Source organism: Maylandia zebra, linkage group LG3, assembly GCF_041146795.1.
Source record: "Maylandia zebra isolate NMK-2024a linkage group LG3, Mzebra_GT3a, whole genome shotgun sequence".
Taxonomy (NCBI): Eukaryota; Metazoa; Chordata; class Actinopteri; order Cichliformes; family Cichlidae; genus Maylandia; species Maylandia zebra.
The window spans coordinates 19,668,467-19,686,789 of NC_135169.1; the positions used below are offsets into that span (position 1 = coordinate 19,668,467).

At 41.9% G+C, this 18,323-nt stretch overlaps 5 protein-coding genes across 7 annotated transcripts; 1 reads left to right on the forward strand and 4 right to left on the reverse strand.

Moving 5' to 3' along the window:
- Positions 1-168: 168 nt before the first annotated feature.
- On the reverse strand, positions 169-3,329 carry LOC143415181 (uncharacterized). 3 transcript variants are annotated; one of them, XM_076880737.1, is made up of 4 exons: positions 2,795-3,329; positions 1,732-1,880; positions 876-1,040; positions 169-798 (listed from the first exon to the last, which is right to left on the reverse strand). In XM_076880737.1, exons 2-4 carry the CDS (start codon positions 1,786-1,788, stop codon positions 679-681), a joined length of 342 nt encoding a protein of 113 aa, XP_076736852.1. In that variant the 5' UTR covers positions 1,789-1,880; positions 2,795-3,329; the 3' UTR covers positions 169-678. The 3 variants fall into 3 exon arrangements, with proteins under 3 accessions (XP_076736852.1, XP_076736849.1, XP_076736857.1); XM_076880734.1 differs by lacking the exon at positions 1,732-1,880; XM_076880742.1 differs by lacking the exon at positions 2,795-3,329 and having other exon boundaries at positions 1,732-2,236.
- Positions 3,330-4,719: 1,390 nt separating this feature from the next.
- LOC143417029 (histone H3) lies at positions 4,720-5,196 on the reverse strand. The gene has a single exon (XM_076882668.1). The coding sequence runs from the start codon at positions 5,170-5,172 to the stop codon at positions 4,762-4,764; it is 411 nt and encodes a 136-aa protein (XP_076738783.1). The 5' UTR covers positions 5,173-5,196; the 3' UTR covers positions 4,720-4,761.
- Positions 5,197-6,794: 1,598 nt separating this feature from the next.
- On the forward strand, positions 6,795-7,420 carry LOC106675010 (histone H2A-like). The gene is made up of 2 exons (XM_076882151.1): positions 6,795-6,841; positions 6,998-7,420. The coding sequence occupies exons 1-2, from the start codon at positions 6,795-6,797 to the stop codon at positions 7,368-7,370; spliced, it is 420 nt and encodes a 139-aa protein (XP_076738266.1). The 3' UTR covers positions 7,371-7,420.
- A 1,689-nt stretch (positions 7,421-9,109) lies between these two features.
- LOC106676530 (uncharacterized) lies at positions 9,110-10,493 on the reverse strand. Its single transcript, XM_024801336.2, has one exon. The coding sequence runs from the start codon at positions 10,086-10,088 to the stop codon at positions 9,309-9,311; it is 780 nt and encodes a 259-aa protein (XP_024657104.2). The 5' UTR covers positions 10,089-10,493; the 3' UTR covers positions 9,110-9,308.
- A 1,185-nt stretch (positions 10,494-11,678) lies between these two features.
- On the reverse strand, positions 11,679-12,116 carry LOC106676050 (histone H2B 1/2). The gene has a single exon (XM_024801323.2). The coding sequence runs from the start codon at positions 12,097-12,099 to the stop codon at positions 11,725-11,727; it is 375 nt and encodes a 124-aa protein (XP_024657091.1). The 5' UTR covers positions 12,100-12,116; the 3' UTR covers positions 11,679-11,724.
- Positions 12,117-18,323: the final 6,207 nt, after the last annotated feature.

Genomic DNA, 18,323 nt, shown 5'->3' on the forward strand with positions numbered 1-18,323 from the left:
AACCATCAAGAAATGGTTCTTTGGGGCACCTTTAATGGTTTTTCAAAGAACCTTTTTAAAAATGGTTCTTTAAAAGAACCATTTTAAAGAACCTTTTTTGAGTGGTTCTTTAAAAAACCATTTTAAATCTTTCAAAATAAAATGCATCATAAATTGAATTTGAGTAGGGTAAAATAAATACGAGCACAGCATAGACATATATTAATGGTTTATTGTCATTTTGTAGTAACCAAAAGACAAAAAGGCATTTTAACCCTCAGCACAACATCACTACTAATACATGTCACATATTAGTGTTTTAAACAGTAATAATAAAATATATTTGCTATACTATAAATAAATATATATAAATACTATAGCTACAGATAACACAACAAATAATACATGTATTGTTTAATTAATAAAACATCAGAAAGTGATAAAACACATTAGAAATAGCAATAGCTTCATAACAGACCAATAAATCAACACATTATCAGCAGATGTTTGCATGTTCAGTAAAAATATTTCAACAAGTTTATGATTAAAATGATCAATGAACTTTAGCATTACACTATGTAATGTACGTTTCATGTTGTACTCATGGTCCTTTGTTAGTCCAGTTTAGGACAATGTCTCTGACGTATGTATCATATCAAATATATGTCATATCAAAACAAGCCCACACCTGCAGTTGTTTCAGTTTTTCACTGGTGTTTCCTGGTGTTTCCAGTCACTCAGGCAGACATCCATATCAGCCAACCAAACGACAAGCTCCTCCCTTTGTGCTTCAAATCCCTCCCACTCTGAGACAAGGAGCTGAAAGAGAGAGAAAAGAGTCAATTATAAAGAAGAGAGAGAAGTGAAACCCTCCTCAGAAGGTCTGACTCGCATACCTGCAGTTGACCTGTGATGGACTCCAGTTTGGCGTTCACATCATCCCTTGCTGTTGCCAGCAGCCGAGTCTGCAGGGTGCCCTGGAAGAGCTGAGTTAATGTTCGACTCCTCCTGGTCAGGCTCTCCAGCTGGATGAGCCGAGGTCTCCCCTCTCGCCGCTGCCTCTGAACACAGAAACACAAATTGCATCTGAAGCAGGAGGTGCAGATTTTTTGCTATTCTTTTCTAAATCCAGGCTAGATCACGTGGAGGTATTTGGAAAACTTTTTTGGTCAGCGGACGACTGTTGTCTTGCAGAAAGTCAAATCAAACATATGCGATACACAATCAATTCACAAGAACACATTATAAAAAATAAGTCCAGTTCTTGCCTGATTTCAAATGAATTCTGCATCAAAACAGGGTGACAGAAGTAAAACGAGTGCACAAAGCCTCACTTTGTACAAGCCTGCTATTAAAGTTCTCCTCTATGCAGACGACTTTCCTGTTTTCAAGGCACAACTTGGATCTGCTGTACGAATCTTATGGATACACACTAAATGAAACAATAGTGTGCACGACTCCAGATTCTGATCCCTCATCCTAATATGGTCCCAACATAGCAACAGCAATAAAGCAAATGTTGAGGGTTCAAGTCCATAAACCAATGGCTGAAGTGGGTTTTATCATAAGGGTGATAAATATACAGATTTCAGTCTGTCTTAGAGATTTGATGTTCATTTACCTGCAGATGCACTATACGTGCCTGTTCCATGGTTTTTCACAACATTTTGCACATCACTATTTAATACAGGAAGTACGTGAACTAAAACAAGTCATCTTTCTTTGTGAGAGGACCATATTAATGAAACCAACCTCAATGACATCATAGGGATCCCTAAAGATGCTCCTGCTGCTTCTCTTCCTCCTCATCCTAAGCTTCCTTCTTCTTGTCCTCGCCTTCCATCCAATTGTAATTCAACCTAATTGTGTTTCTCCCCCTCCTCTTCCTCATTTTGTTGGAGCTGTGAACACAATTAATGTGAATCTGGATTAATTTGTGCAAACAAGAAAAATCTACAGCTTTTTGGTCAGAGGTGCTCTTGTGATTTAAGCCGGGTAGAGTAGATTTATGTGTTGATGCTACCTGCTTCAGCTCTGGCTGCTGAGTGATATTTACACCCTGGCTGGATTACAAACTTTAACCATGTGCTGAACTTTGGCCCAGCGTTGATACCTCTTGTTAGTATAACGACCTCTTCTTAGCTTGTATGTATGATGGTGGATAAATGAAATATACAAAAAAATTAACTATATTACAAAAGAACATCTATCTTGGAAACATCAAATGACCGGAGCATAACTTGTCAACTAGTCCGAAACTAACTTATGCAGGAACAGTCAAAGACACACCTCCTCATGTCACATTTCTATTCATTTCTATATAATTCGATTAGACAATAAAGAGTTATCTAATCTAATTATTCATTCAAAACACTTATGCATAGCTGTATTTTATACAGCTCATACAGAATTCAAAGTACAGGTTCATGTGAGTATTTAATGTACGGCTCAGATCTACAGAATTTCAGAGTTTCTAGATCAGACACAGAGCTCACATCACAACAGGCTTCAGGCGCCATTTTAGTGACTTTAACAATATATTACATTTTAATTTCGGTCTAGCTGACATTAGGTTATGTACGCAGCACGCAATTGAACCACATATTTTAGAAGCCAAAGGTTCAAATTAGCTGGGAGCAGCTTCACTTAATTATAACAGTGGTTTTGTTAGGAAAACAGTTGGATACTAAATTGCGTTGACCTCAACGGCTAACGTATCTAGCTAATCGCTACTGTTAGCACAACATTAACAGCAAGCTACAATGACGACTAACAAAAACAAAACAGTAATAAGGTTTTAATGAAAATGTTTTACCTTTTCTAACAGTCCCAGAATCCACAGCTTCAAAGTCCAGCAGGTACTGAAGACTGTTATCCGTTTCGCTGTCACCGTCCGTGAGTTTTTTTTTCCCGAAAGGTCAAGGCCCGCCGCTCGCACACTCTGTCTGCGCATGCGCATCCCAACGACTGACCCCCTCCGTCCGCTCCCTGTAGGTTATAGTATGACGTGTTCTGACGTCACTCTCTCTCCCTGTCATTTATTTGGCTCGAAACACATATTAACAAATTGCTCAGTGATGAACAACTACTCAGATCATTTACCTAAGCAGTGCGCTTTGTCAAAACGAAGTGTGTGTTCATTACACTGACATTCTGTTCTGCAATTGTTATTTACTTGTATTTTATAATTTGACTTTACATACTGCTGGGTGGTTTGTAAAGTTTATTATTATCATTATGCTATATTTTCAAAAATATATAATAATCTCAAAAGTAATGCCTTGGAGTAGAAAATAGTAATGCTTTATTAAAATTTAAAACTAAAGTACAGTATTTGAATGTGTGTATTGTGTCTACTGTTTGCAAATATTTCTAACTTTTATTTGAATATTCAGTTTCCTACCATCTTCTCTTAAAGGGTAATTGCCAGGTATCCCGCCCTTCCCCTTTGCACACACATGCACACAAAGAAAAAACACAGTATAATTCACAGCCTCATTATAGTGAATAAATATTTATGCCATTTACACCATCAAACTTAGATTGCTAAGGATGAAGAACCTTTTGTTCTTTAAAGAACCATTTGTAATAGCTGAAGAACCATCCACAAAATAAAAAGGTTCTTTGACGTATGATGGTTCTTTAAAGAACCATGAAGACATCTGAAGAACCATTTAAGAACCATAATTTTTCTGAGTGTGCAAACCAATAATAACATGTGTAGTTTAGAGTATTTTATAGCACATTTAAACAATAGGAGTCTACGCTTTATACGTCAGAGCACTTGGCCTATCATATCATCTAGTACAAAGCACTGAAATGTGATGAGCTTTGGAAAATAATTAATGAAACCAAAAATGAAGGTGTAATTCAATATAAGTATGCAAATGAAGATGAAAACCTTTCAATAGTTAAAAATATACAAGACAAATTATTATCTGAAAGCATGAGAGACGTGGTATGGCTCATCTCGCTCGGGCGCCTCCCTGTGAGGGCGGTGGTACAGTGGAGTTGTTTTGTTACCACCATGAAATGTCCTATGACAGACTGTGATGAAGATGAGACCCTAGAACATCTTCTATTGGATTGTTATAGGACAACTGAGATCAGGCAGAAGATGACAGAGATTGGCTATGATGTGGATGTTAATATTAAAGCAGTTAAATATGGTTTGTTTAAAGAAAAAATGTGTGACAACAAAAGGAGACTCTTTTGGTTAGTAATGTGTGTAATAAACACACATATTTGGAAAACCCGTGCCAAAGGAGTACTTGAACAAAAGATAAGTAGTGATGTGGTGAGTAAACATCATTACAGACCTGCGGAGAAGACAAACAATGGACCTGAAACTTGGGAAAGTTTTCCCCTGGAACGAATTGAAACTGTAAGTCTTGTGAACGCTGTGTGGACTCAGATTTTCCTCCTTGTTGTATGTGCTCATGGTTTTGTATATGTAATTGTATGTGTATGTGCATTTTATATGTAAATAAAGTTAAAAAAAAAAAAAAAAAAAAAGAAAATAATACGTGAATAATTAAAGGAGGAAGCCATTACAACAGCATACAACAATTCATGCTTTTAAAAAAAGAAAAAAAATTTTAAAAAAAAAACGTTTTGTAATGGAAGTCGGTGAATTCCATGTTCATGCCGACTGTAGTTTCTAGAATAGAAAGAGCATGAAGATATAAGTGCGAGTATGAGCTGCTACTACTACTGGACCGAGCTCTTGGTGTGAGTGAGGTGGCTCTGAAAAGAGCCGTTGTTGGTAGGAGAGCGTGCAGCTTAAGCTCTCTCTCCGCGGATGCGGCGAGCCAGCTGGATGTCTTTGGGCATGATGGTGACCCTTTTGGCGTGGATGGCGCACAGGTTGGTGTCCTCGAAGAGTCCGACCAGGTAAGCCTCGCTGGCCTCCTGCAGAGCCATGACAGCAGAGCTCTGGAAGCGCAGGTCGGTCTTGAAGTCTTGAGCGATCTCGCGGACCAGGCGCTGGAAGGGCAGCTTGCGGATCAGCAGCTCGGTGGATTTCTGGTAACGGCGGATCTCGCGCAGAGCCACGGTACCAGGCCTATAACGGTGGGGCTTCTTGACGCCTCCGGTGGCCGGGGCGCTCTTACGAGCAGCCTTGGTGGCCAGCTGCTTCCTGGGGGCTTTGCCGCCAGTGGATTTGCGAGCGGTCTGCTTGGTTCTTGCCATTCTTCCTTACTTTTATTTCCCTGTGATACGAGCAGAAAATGTAGCGAACAGAGGAGACTCGCTGCTCTTATAGTGTGTGACTGGCTGTGACGCGGTGCCGCTCCGGCTCGTGATTGGTGACGGGCTCCACGTGGAGCACCGCCCGCCTCGGTGTGTGCTGCTCATTGGAGAAAAGTGCATTGATGTTGCGCGCTGCCGCAAGCCTCTCTGCGATTGGTGCGTGACGAAGCTGCGCGCGCTCTGCGGAAATATAAGCGAGGCTTTGAGCTGATCGGGCCACATTTTCTTTTAGTCTCGATACTACGAAGAAAAGAACCTGTCAAAATGAGTGGTCGCGGAAAGACCGGAGGATCAAGCGGATCAAGGGATACGTCCTTGATAAATCCCTTAAAATCGCAGCTTTGGCGTATGCAGATGACGTGACGGTGATAATTAGAAACCAAAACGAATTGTCTTCAGTTATGGAGATATTACACCACTACGAACAGGCATCAGGTGCCAAACTGAACCAAGACAAAACTGAAGGGGTGTGGCTTGGACATCCGACCAGACAACCTAAAATGATGATCTCTCTTTGTAGGGAGATTAAAATTTTGGGTATATGGATTGATAATACTGACTCTAGTTTACTAAATTGGAATAAGAAAGAAAATGAAATTAAAATGGAAATTATGAAATGGGAAAATAAAGATACAAATTATAAAACACGTATTAATATTGTAAAAACACACATAATTTCGAAACTTCTTTTCCTTGCCGCAATTTTTCCTCCCCCGAGAACAACTGTAATGAAAATAAGTAAGATGTGCATTAAATTTATCTGGGGATCCAATCGAGAAGTGACTAAGAGGAAATTTATGTACAAGAGTAGGAAGCACGGGGGCTTGGGAGCCCCAGACTTAGAGATTGTTTTGCGAATTCCTTTTATAAAAATTACTCAAAGCGCAATTTCTCGGGGTGCCCCGTGGGTTCGAGGGAAGGAGCAATTGTGGCAAAAGAAAAGGGGCAGGGCCAGAGCGGGTGTTCCATACCACAGACTTATGTTTGGTGACTTATCAAGTCAATGGGAACAATATAGTTTAAATTTTCTCCAAGATAATACGAAAAATATCTATAAAAAAATTAATGAAACCAAAAATGAAGGTGTAATTCAATATAAGTATGCAAATGAAGATGAAAACCTTTCAATAGTTAAAAATATACAAGACAAAATATTATCTGAAAGCATGAGAGACGTGGTATGGCTCATCTCGCTCGGGCGCCTCCCTGTGAGAGCGGTGGTACAGTGGAGTTGTTTTGTTACCACCATGAAATGCCCTATGACAGGTTGTGATGAAGATGAGACCCTAGAACATCTCCTATTGGATTGTTATAGGACAACTGAGATCAGGCAGAAGATGACAGAGATTGGCTATGATGTGGATGTTAATATTAAAGCAGTTAAATATGGTTTGTTTAAAGAAAAAATGTGTGACGACAAAAGGAGACTCTTTTGGTTAGTAATGTGTGTAATAAACACACATATTTGGAAAACTCGTACCAAAGGAGTGTTAGAACAAAAGATGATAAGTAGTGATGTGGTGAGTAAACATATCATTACAGACCTGCGGAGAAGACGAACAATGGACCTGAAACTTGGGAAAGTTTTCCCCTGGAACGAATTAAAACTGTAAGTCTTGTGAGCGTTGTGTGGACTCAGATGCTAGATTTTCCTCCTTGTTTCTCCCTTTTGTATGTGCTCATGGTTTTGTATATGTAATTGTATGTGTATGTGCATTTTATATGTAAACTTGTTTACTTTAAATAAAGTTAAAAAAAAAAAAAGAAAGACCGGAGGCAAAGCCAGAGCTAAGGCCAAGACCCGCTCATCCCGTGCCGGGCTTCAGTTCCCCGTGGGTCGTGTCCACAGGCTGCTGCGTAAAGGCAACTATGCCGAGCGTGTAGGAGCCGGCGCCCCCGTTTACCTGGCAGCTGTGCTCGAGTACCTGACCGCTGAGATCCTGGAGCTGGCTGGCAACGCAGCCCGCGACAACAAGAAGACTCGTATCATCCCGCGTCACCTGCAGCTGGCTGTGCGCAACGACGAGGAGCTCAACAAGCTCCTGGGGGGAGTCACCATCGCTCAGGGTGGTGTGCTGCCCAACATCCAGGCTGTGCTGCTGCCCAAGAAGACCGAGAAGCCCGCCAAGGCCAAGTAAACGCAAAGCGCTCGGCTTCACCAACAACAAAGGCTCTTTTAAGAGCCACACACTTCTCTCTGAGCAAACATCCTTCTTTCTGTTAGTGTTTGTAACAACTTGTGTCCTGGGAAATGTAGATTATGCATCTTGATTTACTTTGAAGTGTACGTTCATGTCATCTTAGTCACGGACTGAAATCCACCTTCAAAAAAAAAAACTAGAGCTGTGTGCGTTTGTTTTATTCACAAAAGAATAGACTAAACTTTAGGTCTTGATATAAAACTGAAGCAAAAAGCTCTGTCTCCTGCGTTGTGGTGTGGGGTCGTGTTCAACCTCATTGCTCATCTTACTGATTAAGAATACATTGGATGTCACTAATAGCTTAACTGACTGGACACTCATCATGGTTCACGCTCTTTATAATTAAAACAGTTTCTAAGCTCATGGAAACAGACAACACGCAGTTCAAACCTTGTTAAACACAGGAAAATATAACAACGTGAGGTGGAGAGGGACAGGTGGAGGAAAATGTGCAGCTGTTTGCGACGTGTTCAGCGCTGCTGCTGAATTTGGGACATTTTCTCAAGGCACTTACATCTACGCTTAGGGTTTAGTGTCTATTGTGAGTAGAATAAAACAATTCGAAGAATAGAATGTATTTAGGTTTACTTGGATAATAGGGGGCAGCTGGTGATCAGAAGAACAGGAAATGATTCCTAAGTGTGGGTTTTGTTAGAATGTCTTTGTCAACCTGTTTTAAGGACAATAGTGGATTTTTTTTTTTTCTCAAAGCTTTTCATGCGACCTTAAAGCTCTCAAGAATGACACTAAGTTGCTGAACCCTGACCTCTGACGTGCCAAATCAGTTGGTTCAGCTATAAACTTTGGTGTGTAACTGTATAGTATGAAAAATGCATTGACAGTGGGGGTCTGCCTGTTATAAAGTGAGTGAAATCTGCCTCAGCCAAGAACAAGAAGCCACAGTTACTAACCTGGGAAGAGGACAGTGGAGGGGGACACAGGGCAGCCCCGGACTCTTCTTCAGCTGGGATATCCAAAGAATCGGTGAGGTCAAGAAGTAAACTCAAGACTATATTTTGAAATAATATAGTTTTTTAAACCTACAAATGATTAACAGAATGGTTTTATTGTGTTATTATAGGAGTTGTGTCGCCAAATCACAACATAAATCGCCTTGAGGCGACTTATGTTGTGATTTGGCGCTATATAAATAAAATTGAATTGAATTGAAAATAATTTAATTCCCCTCATCCTTCACGCTACAGAGCTCCATGGTAAAATAAATAGCAGTACGGGCTCAGCTTGGAGTGAAATGTGTCCTTGAAATCACACGATATCAATTCAACTGGACTAGATTTAGTCAGGTGAGGTTGTAGATTAGAGCATTTCAAGTGGATTATATTAGCTAGGTATCATTAAAATATACAGTGTACTTCCAGTACAACAGCCAGTGTAGGCTTTTAAAAAAAATAGAACTCAATATTTCATACGTGAATAATAACATGCATCTATGAATGTATTATGTGTTGTTTAATAGAATATTTTAAAATGTAGTTGCTGACTTTTAACAGTTTATTTCTTGTATGATGTTTCACAGTAAAAGTGGTGTGATTGTAAATATTGAGTTGTTAATATTTGTATTCTTGTAGTTGCAGACTTGCTTAGACAGCACTAATGTGCACCATGATAAGATAAGATAACCTTTATTAGTCCCACACGTGGGAAATTTGTTTTGTCACAGCAGGAAGTGGACAGTGCAAAAGTTATGATAGTAATCCAAGTTGTAATTGTAATGAGGACAATGGAGGAAAAAAAGCGCTTTAATAATAGGACATTATTGTGAATGACAGAGTGGTGAGTGAGAGGAAGGAGCTCTTGTGTGTTGCTGTGGTGGCTCTGAGAAGAGCCGTTGTTGAGTGTGAGAGCGGTGTCAGCTCACTTCTTCTTGGCTGCTGTGGCCGCCTTCTTGACTTTGGGCTTGGCGGCCTTCTTGGCGGGGGATTTCTTTGTTGCGGGAGCCTTCTTGAGCACCTTCTTGGGGCTCTTTGCTGCTTTCTTGGGGCTTTTGGGCGCTTTCTTGGCCGCCGCTGCGGGCTTCTTGGCCTTCTTGGGCGACTTCTTAGCGGCTGCGGGCTTCTTAGCTGCTGCTGCCTTCTTGGGCGACTTCTTAGCAGCTGCTGCCGGTTTTTTGGCTTTGGCCGCGGCGGGCTTCTTGGCTTTAGGAGCGGCTTTCTTTGCGGGCTTCTTGGCTTTGCTCTCAGTAACCTTCTTGTTCATCTTGAAGGATCCGGAGGCCCCGGTGCCCTTGGTCTGCACCAGAGTGCCCTTCGCCACCAGGCTCTTGATGGCGGTCTTGACGCGGGCCTTGTTCTTGTCCACATCGTAGCCTCCGGCAGCCAGAGCCTTCTTGAGCGCGGCTGCGGACACGCCGCTGCGCTCCTTGGAAGCGGCCACGGTTTTCACAATCAGCTCGCCCACGCTGGGGCCGACCTTCTTGGGCTTGGAAGCCGTCGTCTTCTTCTTCTTGGCCGCCTTGGCCGGGACGGCAGCAGGTGCGGGAGCTTCCTCGGACATTTTCCTCTTTCGCGTCTGATCGAGATTCACGGTACAGTGATGGCAAGTCGGAAGCGCCACGCTGCACTTAAACGCATCATGAGAACCGTTGAGAGTGAAGGCAGCGCGCGCAGCTCTTGCGCGTGCCTCGCAATGCTTCATTTTGTGTTTCGTGTCTCGGGATCAAAGAGCTCAAAGTGAGTGTGAGAGCAGCACTGCAGGTCGACAGTGGAGCCGTCCACAGCGGGCTTGTGTCTCCTCGTGCAGGCCTCGTGTCGGGCTCTCGTGCTCTCTGCTCTCGGTTCGTGGAGCTCCCAAAGCTCGGCGACTCGGTGCGGAGGTCAGCGCTGCTCGGCGGCTTCTTGGACTCTTTTCTCTGCTAAAACCGGTGGAGCCGCAGCAGAGCTCCGTAAAAAGCCTTTTCTAGCTGATACACATGTTTGTTCACGCACTCCGAGTTAAAAGCAGCATCTGGTGAGCGCAGCTGTGGGACAAAGTGACGCTGCGAGCTCCCAGCAAACACACCGATGCTGCTGCAGGCCCACGGAGCAGCGAGACCTGTGTGACAGCTGCTCACTTCTAACCAAAGCACAGTTTCACTCACATTGTTGTACAGAAGCTTCTTAGTGACCTTACAGCAGCTCGCTTCCACACTTTGGCTCTGATCTCTTAGTCTGCATTGACTCAGTTTCCTTCTACAGTTACTGACTCTACAACAACAGCAGTGAATGAACACGTGAATACACACACCCACAAACTGATCACTGAGTATCTCAATGTGTAATACTCAACACCTGCTAAAAACACACAGCCATCTCACTGTTAATCACTCTTTCGCTATTAGTCAAAAATTATTTTATCCTTGTATCTATTCTATTTATTATTATCGTAATATAATAAGGTTGTTGTTATTATTTGTTATTTATTTTATCCTGCTCTGCCCATGTTGGTGCATTTCCCAGCTCTGGCACTAATAAAGCTTGTCTCATGCCCAGTATATCTCTGCTCCTCTTTCTGGAGGATTCTGTTATTATCCCACCTACTGAAAAATATGTGACCACAGTTTTTTTTTGTGCATAAGTCAAATCCTGAACAATACCCCTGACCCACACCATCATGTGCTGACCAGTCACTGGAGTGTGTTTAGTGAGAGACTGAGATGACCAAAAATCCCCTCTGAACACGACAGGAAATCATTCCTACCTACCTCCTGTACAACTCCTCCATCTTATGCACAGCACTTACTACAATAGTTGCATTATATAAAAGGTGGCTATGGAGCCATCAAATTAGGAGTTTGAAGAAAGCTTTGATGGAAATTCCTCTGGGAATTGCAGAAAGCTGGATGTGAAGGACACAGCAGGGCCTGCCTGTGGCATAGGCAGTATAGGCAAATGCTAACAGTGTCATCCATCCAGGGGCACCACAAGTGAGGAAAAAACAATTAAAATGCTTTGTTGATGCTAGTTTTGTGCCAAAGCATTTTAATCTAATGACTGCTCAACTTTGCATGTTAGAAGAAGTATACTTTGAACTAAAACCAAGTGTTAAATAAAAAGTCGCATTAATTGTGTTCGTAGAAAGACAAAGTGACTACAAAGTAAAAACCGGAACACATTTCTGTTGACTGGGGGTCGGTACAGCGGATTGATAGCACCCAGTGACACAAAGGTGCACATCCGCGATTACAGTAGTTGTAACAGTGAGCTGCATGTTTAACAGTTGGAATTCTGCTCGTCAGTATGACGTGTGTGGCTCTGAAAAGAGCCGTTGTGTTGACGTGTGAGATGCAGTCAGCTTACTTTGAGCTCGTGTACTTTGTGACGGCCTTTGTGCCCTCAGACACTGCGTGCTTGGCCAGCTCACCAGGGAGAAGGAGGCGCACTGCGGTCTGGATCTCCCTAGAAGTGATGGTGGAGCGCTTGTTGTAGTGGGCCAGGCGAGATGCCTCGGCTGCGATGCGCTCGAAGATGTCGTTGACAAACGAGTTCATGATGCTCATGGCTTTGGAGGAGATCCCGGTGTCGGGGTGGACCTGCTTCAGCACCTTGTACACGTAGATGGCGTAGCTCTCCTTCCTGGTCTTTCTCTTCTTCTTGCCGCCCTTGCCGGCGGTCTTGGTCACGGCTTTCTTGGAGCCCTTCTTGGGCGCGGACTTGGCGGGTTCAGGCATTTTCTCTCCTCGATACTCTGCAGTAACGAATGAGCTGTTTGACCGAGAGCGGCGCTTTTTATACAGGCTGTATGCTAATACCACTGCGCGGGCCCTCGGATCTCATTGGTGGAGCCGCACAGTGGGCCGGACGTTGTGTTGGAGGGAGTTTGTGAACTTTGCTGAAACAGGCGCGCATCTAACAAAGACAGTGGGCTGTGTGATTGTGTCCTCGTTTGCTGACAGTCATTTGTTCTAAATGAGCAGTACATGTAGAGCTCTGTGTGGCAGATATGGATGTGTTAGTAGCAGTAATGTCTTCGGACAACAATGCAATCATTTTAATAACAATTCTGCCTTGTTTCATGTTTCTGTAGCGCCCATGTAACATGGTGATAGTCACAGTTTACGCTCACCAGCACACAGCTTTAAAACTGAGTTTTAGCTCTCAGTGGAGATTAAACACTGGGCATAATTAGGTAACTGCATAGTTTTACTGAAGTCTAATGTCTCACTGGAGCACACATATTAGACTGAACCCCCTCTCTCTATATATATATAGTGTACAGGAACATCTGTGCCAAGTATAACCTGGAAGTCCCGAGGTCAAAATGGGAGATGCCCCCAAGGGTGGTGGAGAATGACCGAGCTAAGATCCTGTGGGACTTCCAGATACAGACGGACAAAATGGTGGTGGCTAACCAACCGGACATAGTGGTGGTAGACAAACAGAAGAAGACGGCCGTAGTGATCGATGTAGCGGTTCCGAATGACAGCAACATCAGGAAGAAGGAACACGAGAAGCTGGAGAAATACCAAGGGCTCAGAGAAGAGCTCGAGAGGATGTGGAGGGTGAAGGTAACGGTGGTCCCCGTGGTAATCGGAGCACTAGGTGCGGTGACTCCCAAGCTAGGCGAGTGGCTCCAGCAGATCCCGGGAACAACATCGGAGATCTCTGTCCAGAAGAGCGCAGTCCTGGGAACAGCTAAGATACTGCGCAGGACCCTCAAGCTCCCAGGCCTCTGGTAGAGGACCCGAGCTTGAAGGATTGACCGCCCACAGGGGCGTGCTGGGTGTTGTTTGTTTTTTTTATATATATATATAGAGAGAGAGCGCCCACGGGAACATGGGCAAAAGGGCAAAAGTATTCATTTGGTGATTTATTATAATATGTAAATGCTGTTCTGTTTCATTTTAATCTGCTGCCGAGTCTCTTTGATGCTGATGGATAACACAGAGCACACAGCAAGAACACCTGCTCAACCAATCACATTCATTCCACTTTGATTTGCACAAACTCAAGTGCCCGTCTCTCATCTTTCTTTTAACAACAGTGTTGTGTTTGAGTGGTAGATTTTAATGATCTCTATATTGTCGAGTTTGACATCTCTGGAAGAGTTGGCAGTAATAAGGATCATTTTCTGTGGGAGAACAAAGATATGACCCGTGAATCAGATTCATAGATGACAGTTAGATTAGTTTTGTGAACGCTTATCTTATTTATTTATTTATTTTTATTTTTTTCTGAACTGAAGCCCTGCATGTGATGAGTGGGTCTCAGCCTTAACTCCAGCTTTGCCTTTGTTTTTTTTTTTAAAAATTAAACTTCATTAAAGTGTGCAAATTAATTCAATTTCAATTTTATTTATATAGCTCCAAATCACAACAAAAGTCGCCTCAAGGCGCTTCATAGGTACAGAGAAAAACCCAACAATCATATGACCCACTATGAGCAGAAGTGGGTCAATTATCCAAAAATTGTACTCAAGTAAGAGTAGAGTACTTTAAAATATTATTACTCAAGTAAAAGTGAAAAGTAGATGTCAAAAAAGTTATTCAGGTAAGAGTAAAAAAGTACTTGGCGAAAAGACTACTCAAGTAGTGAGTAACTGTTTGAAATGTCCGATTTATTTTTTAAATAAATTTTATCAGACAAACAAAAATAAATAAATATACAAATATTACCATTTTCAAAAGGAATATATGTAAAAACATCAACAAAATAAGGCACAACAATTCTAATTTCCAGATTTCAGTTTTTCACAACATAAAGCTTTTTTCACCAATACCTACAGTAAATAATATAAATATATAAACAGTGCAAACAATTTCCAGTGACAAGCTATGCTGTAAACTTTATATTCATTTTTCCTCCAAATGGCACAGCAGCCTCAGAGAAAACATTAGAACGAGGCATCTTCAACATATGTTCATACAAGGCAGCTCAGTTTACCATAAGTTTTATGGGTGTGCATCTATTTCTGCATATTTAACAAAAATGTGCCCTTTCTTCACTCAGTGAAGTGATGGTTAAGCATCAGCAGCAGTTTGCTCTCAAGGTTCTACTAAAAAGTTACCGGAAACTCCACTGGCGGCATGTTATCTAATGTGTTAAACTATTTTTTTTTTTAAGTAACGAGTCGAATTTTGCAAATGTAGCGGAGTAAAAGTACCGTTTCTTCTTCATAAATGTACTCAATTAAAAGTAAAAAGTATCGTTCAAAAAGGTACTTTAAAAATAAATTTTTTAAAAAAACTTACTCAAGTAAATGTAACGGAGTAAATGTAACTCGTTACTACCCACCTCTGCCTATGAGCAAGCACTTTGGCGACAGTGGGCAGGAAAAACTCCCTTTTAACAGGAAGAAACCTCCGGCAGAACCAGGCTCAGGGAGGGGCGGGGCCATCTGCTGTGACCGGTTGGGGTGAGAGAAGGAAGACAGGATAAAGACATGCTGTGGAAGAGAGACAGAGGTTAATAACAGATATGATTCAATGCAGAGAGGTCTGTTAACACATAGTGAGTGAGAAAGGTGACTGGAAAGGAAAAACTCAATGCATCATGGGAATCCCCCGGCAGCCTACATCTATTGCAGCATAACTAAGGGAGGATTCAGGGTCACCTGGTCCAGCCCTAACTATATGCTTTAGCAAAAAGGAAAGTGTTAAGCCTAATCTTAAAAGTAGAGATAGTGTCTGTCTCCTGAATCCAAACTGGAAGCTGGTTCCACAGAAGAGGGGCCTGAAAACTGAAGACTCTCCCTCCTATTCTACTTTTAAATACTCTAGGAACAACAAGTAGGCCTGCAGAGCGAGAGCGAAGTGCTCTAATAGGGTGATATGGTACTATAAGGTGAATAGTAGTATAATTCATTCTTAATTCAGAATTATACTTTCTGTTACCTTTTCTCTCCAAACCTCTGTGCTTGCTGATCACAATATACTTGATACCATTTCTTCATTAAATCATACATTTTAAAAGTAAGATTATCTGAAATCACTGACACTTTTGTGCCATCTTCACTCCCATCCCCCCATCCGACATTAACAAACACGCTCCAAGGTCGAGCCAAATACAAAATTAAAATCATCAAATTTTGCCAATAGGTGAACTTTATCTATATGAGACTTAATAAAATTCACTCAACTTTTTGATGAGAACCTGGACCAGATGTAATTAGTAGAAGAGGGGCCTGAAAACTGAAGGCTCTCCCTCCCATTCTACTTTTAAATACTTTAGGAACAACAAGTAGGCCTGCAGAGCGAGAGCGAAGTGCTCTAATAGGGTGATATGGTACTACAAGGTCATTAAGATAAGATGGGGCCTGATTATTTAAGACCTTGTATGTGAGGAGCAGGATTTTGAATTCAATTCTGGATTTAACAGGAAGCCAATGAAGGGAAGCCAAAACAGGAGAAATATGCTCTCTCTTTCTAGTCCCTGTCAGGACTCTTGCAGCAGCATTTTGGATCAGCTGAAGGCTTTTTTGGACATCCTGATAATAATGACTTACAGTAGTCGAGCCTAGAAGTAATAAATGCATGAACTGGTTTTTCAGCGTCACTCTGAGACAGGATATTTCTAACTTTAGAGATGTTGCGCAAATGGAAGAAAGCAGTCTTACATATTTGTTTAATATGTGCGTTGAAGGACATGTCCTGGTCAAAAATGACTCCAAGGTTCCCACAGCGTTACTGGAGGTAACATAAAGGTAATGTAAAGGACTTCTTGTATACAATTGAAAATGAACTGGAAATTTTGAAGATGTGGTTTGATATCAATAAATTGTCCCTTAATTTCAAGGAGATTGAATTCACGCTTTTTGTGAGTAGAAAAGAATATGAATGAATATGAATATTTCTACATAATTTACTTCAACTTCTGCTAGCAACACTACTGAGGTGACTATAGGTCAGGAGGTGGAGCAGGTCATCTACTCCATCTTAGCCTTCAGCTCCTGTCAAGTTAAACCGATTTTAAAACAAATGAAAATAGCCACCGGTGTATAAGGACCTCGGCCCAATAGCCAGAAATCCACCCAGGCAAAGCAGCAGTTCGGCAATCTCTAAATTAAAGCAGGACATCACTTACACTGAACAGCTGACCTCAGCAGGAATATCCCTCCCACCCTGCTTCATATCTAGGGTTAGGGTCACACCCTAATAAGTAACGGCAAGTGATGGCTGGAGTCTACTACAAGCTTCTCCGCAGGAATAATGTACAGGACTCCAGCAAAATCAAGGCGATGGTATTTTCCGCTGTTTGGCATCTCAAATGCCTGGCTTGTTCACAAGAGGGACTGTGCCCTACTGAATGTGAAACCGCTCCCTGTCAAAAGGTTTTGTCTAGCAGTTTCCATCAAAGGTTGGTCGACCATCATCTTCTTCTCCACCTCAAATGTTGCCTCAGCAGAAACATTTCACCCCAAGACCTTCACATCCACAACAAGATGTGCGTTATGACAACTTGGGACACCTGCCACTTCACTCTGACAACCGAGGCCGGTGTAACCTCTGTCCAAAGGGAGTGTCAAGGTGAAATTGTCAGAAGTGCAAAGTGTTTCTGTGAAGAATGCCCACCAGCAGTGCTTTGTTGCATATCACCAGAAATAAAGGAAATCTAACGCCTCTAAATCTCAGTGGCAGTGGGTTCTGTAGCACTACAACTCTCTTTTATATGTTCAGTGTACTCTGCTGCGAAGTTGCAGAAGTTTATAACAGTTTTATTAAACTTTAAAAAAAAAATTTTTGTGTATTCTGAGTTTTGCCATGAATGAAAATCTCTACTGTTTGGTAGAGGACTATGTTTAAAAAACTATAGAGTTGGTTAAAAAAATATCTAAACTTTGTTGCTGTTGTTCTAAAGGAATAAACAATGCAAAGAATTATTTCTTAAATTGCAGTTTTCTTGGTGTGAACCTCATAGGCTTAATGCTTGAAGTGGTTACTCTCTAAGGATGTAAGCTGTACGGAGTACTGCACATGTTAGCTTTGAATGATTCTTGATGAGGTATTGCTCATAGACTGTTTTTTTTTACCTTAGTATTTAATAAAAACTCAGTAAAATAAATAAATAAATAAACAAACAAACACACACAGAGTCAGTTCTAAAATTATTGATCAGTGAAAACATTAAACATAACTTTGAACTTAAGCTGCCAAATGGCTGTAATCGGTTTCAGCATGTAAATACAGTTGTGGCAAGAGACAGAAAACATGCTGCTGTTTGCACATATTCAGTCCAGTTTACTGAAGAACACCTCAGGCTGTCAGGTTGAAACAGTCGGTCGTGGTTTTGTAACATAAACACTGGACCTCCTCTCAGCGTCCCCGCTCTATCTGCTATTCCCAAACAGAGAGGCTCAAGTTTCTCTGTGACTGCAGCTGCCAGTTAAAGCTGACGTCACAGCCCAATTTAACAGCATTATGCTAGTAATTAGAATCAAACATGTGATAAAGGAGAGCCTTTGAGGACAAATATGCATCATGGGAACTGCTGATAATGAATGAAAAAATCTTTAGGAAAATTTATCTGAGGAGAATTTTTTTATTTTAGTCTGGCTCCAGTCCCATCTGCTATCATGAAGAAGGCGGGTGTTTAACCTATGCTGCAGCGAGACACCGGGTGGCGATATAGACTGGCTTCATTCTTTGGGAGCTATTAGGTCATCTACGGTTTTTTACAGTCACTGGTGCACATGAAGAGAATTTCATCTGAGTCGGTTGTAGAGGAAAGCCGGACTGTAGCCGCCCTACAAAAAGAGCAAACCCTCACAAAAACATGATGACACTACACAACAAAGCATGCACTTATGGTGACTCTTGTGTTTAAATATGTTTTTGTACCTTATCGTACCATAAGTAGTGCAGAGACAACCCCCCCCCCCCCCGCCCAGTTCCTTAGAGAAGGGGGGGGGGGGGGCAGATCACACACGGAGGCACTGGTGAATGGGATTTACAAGACT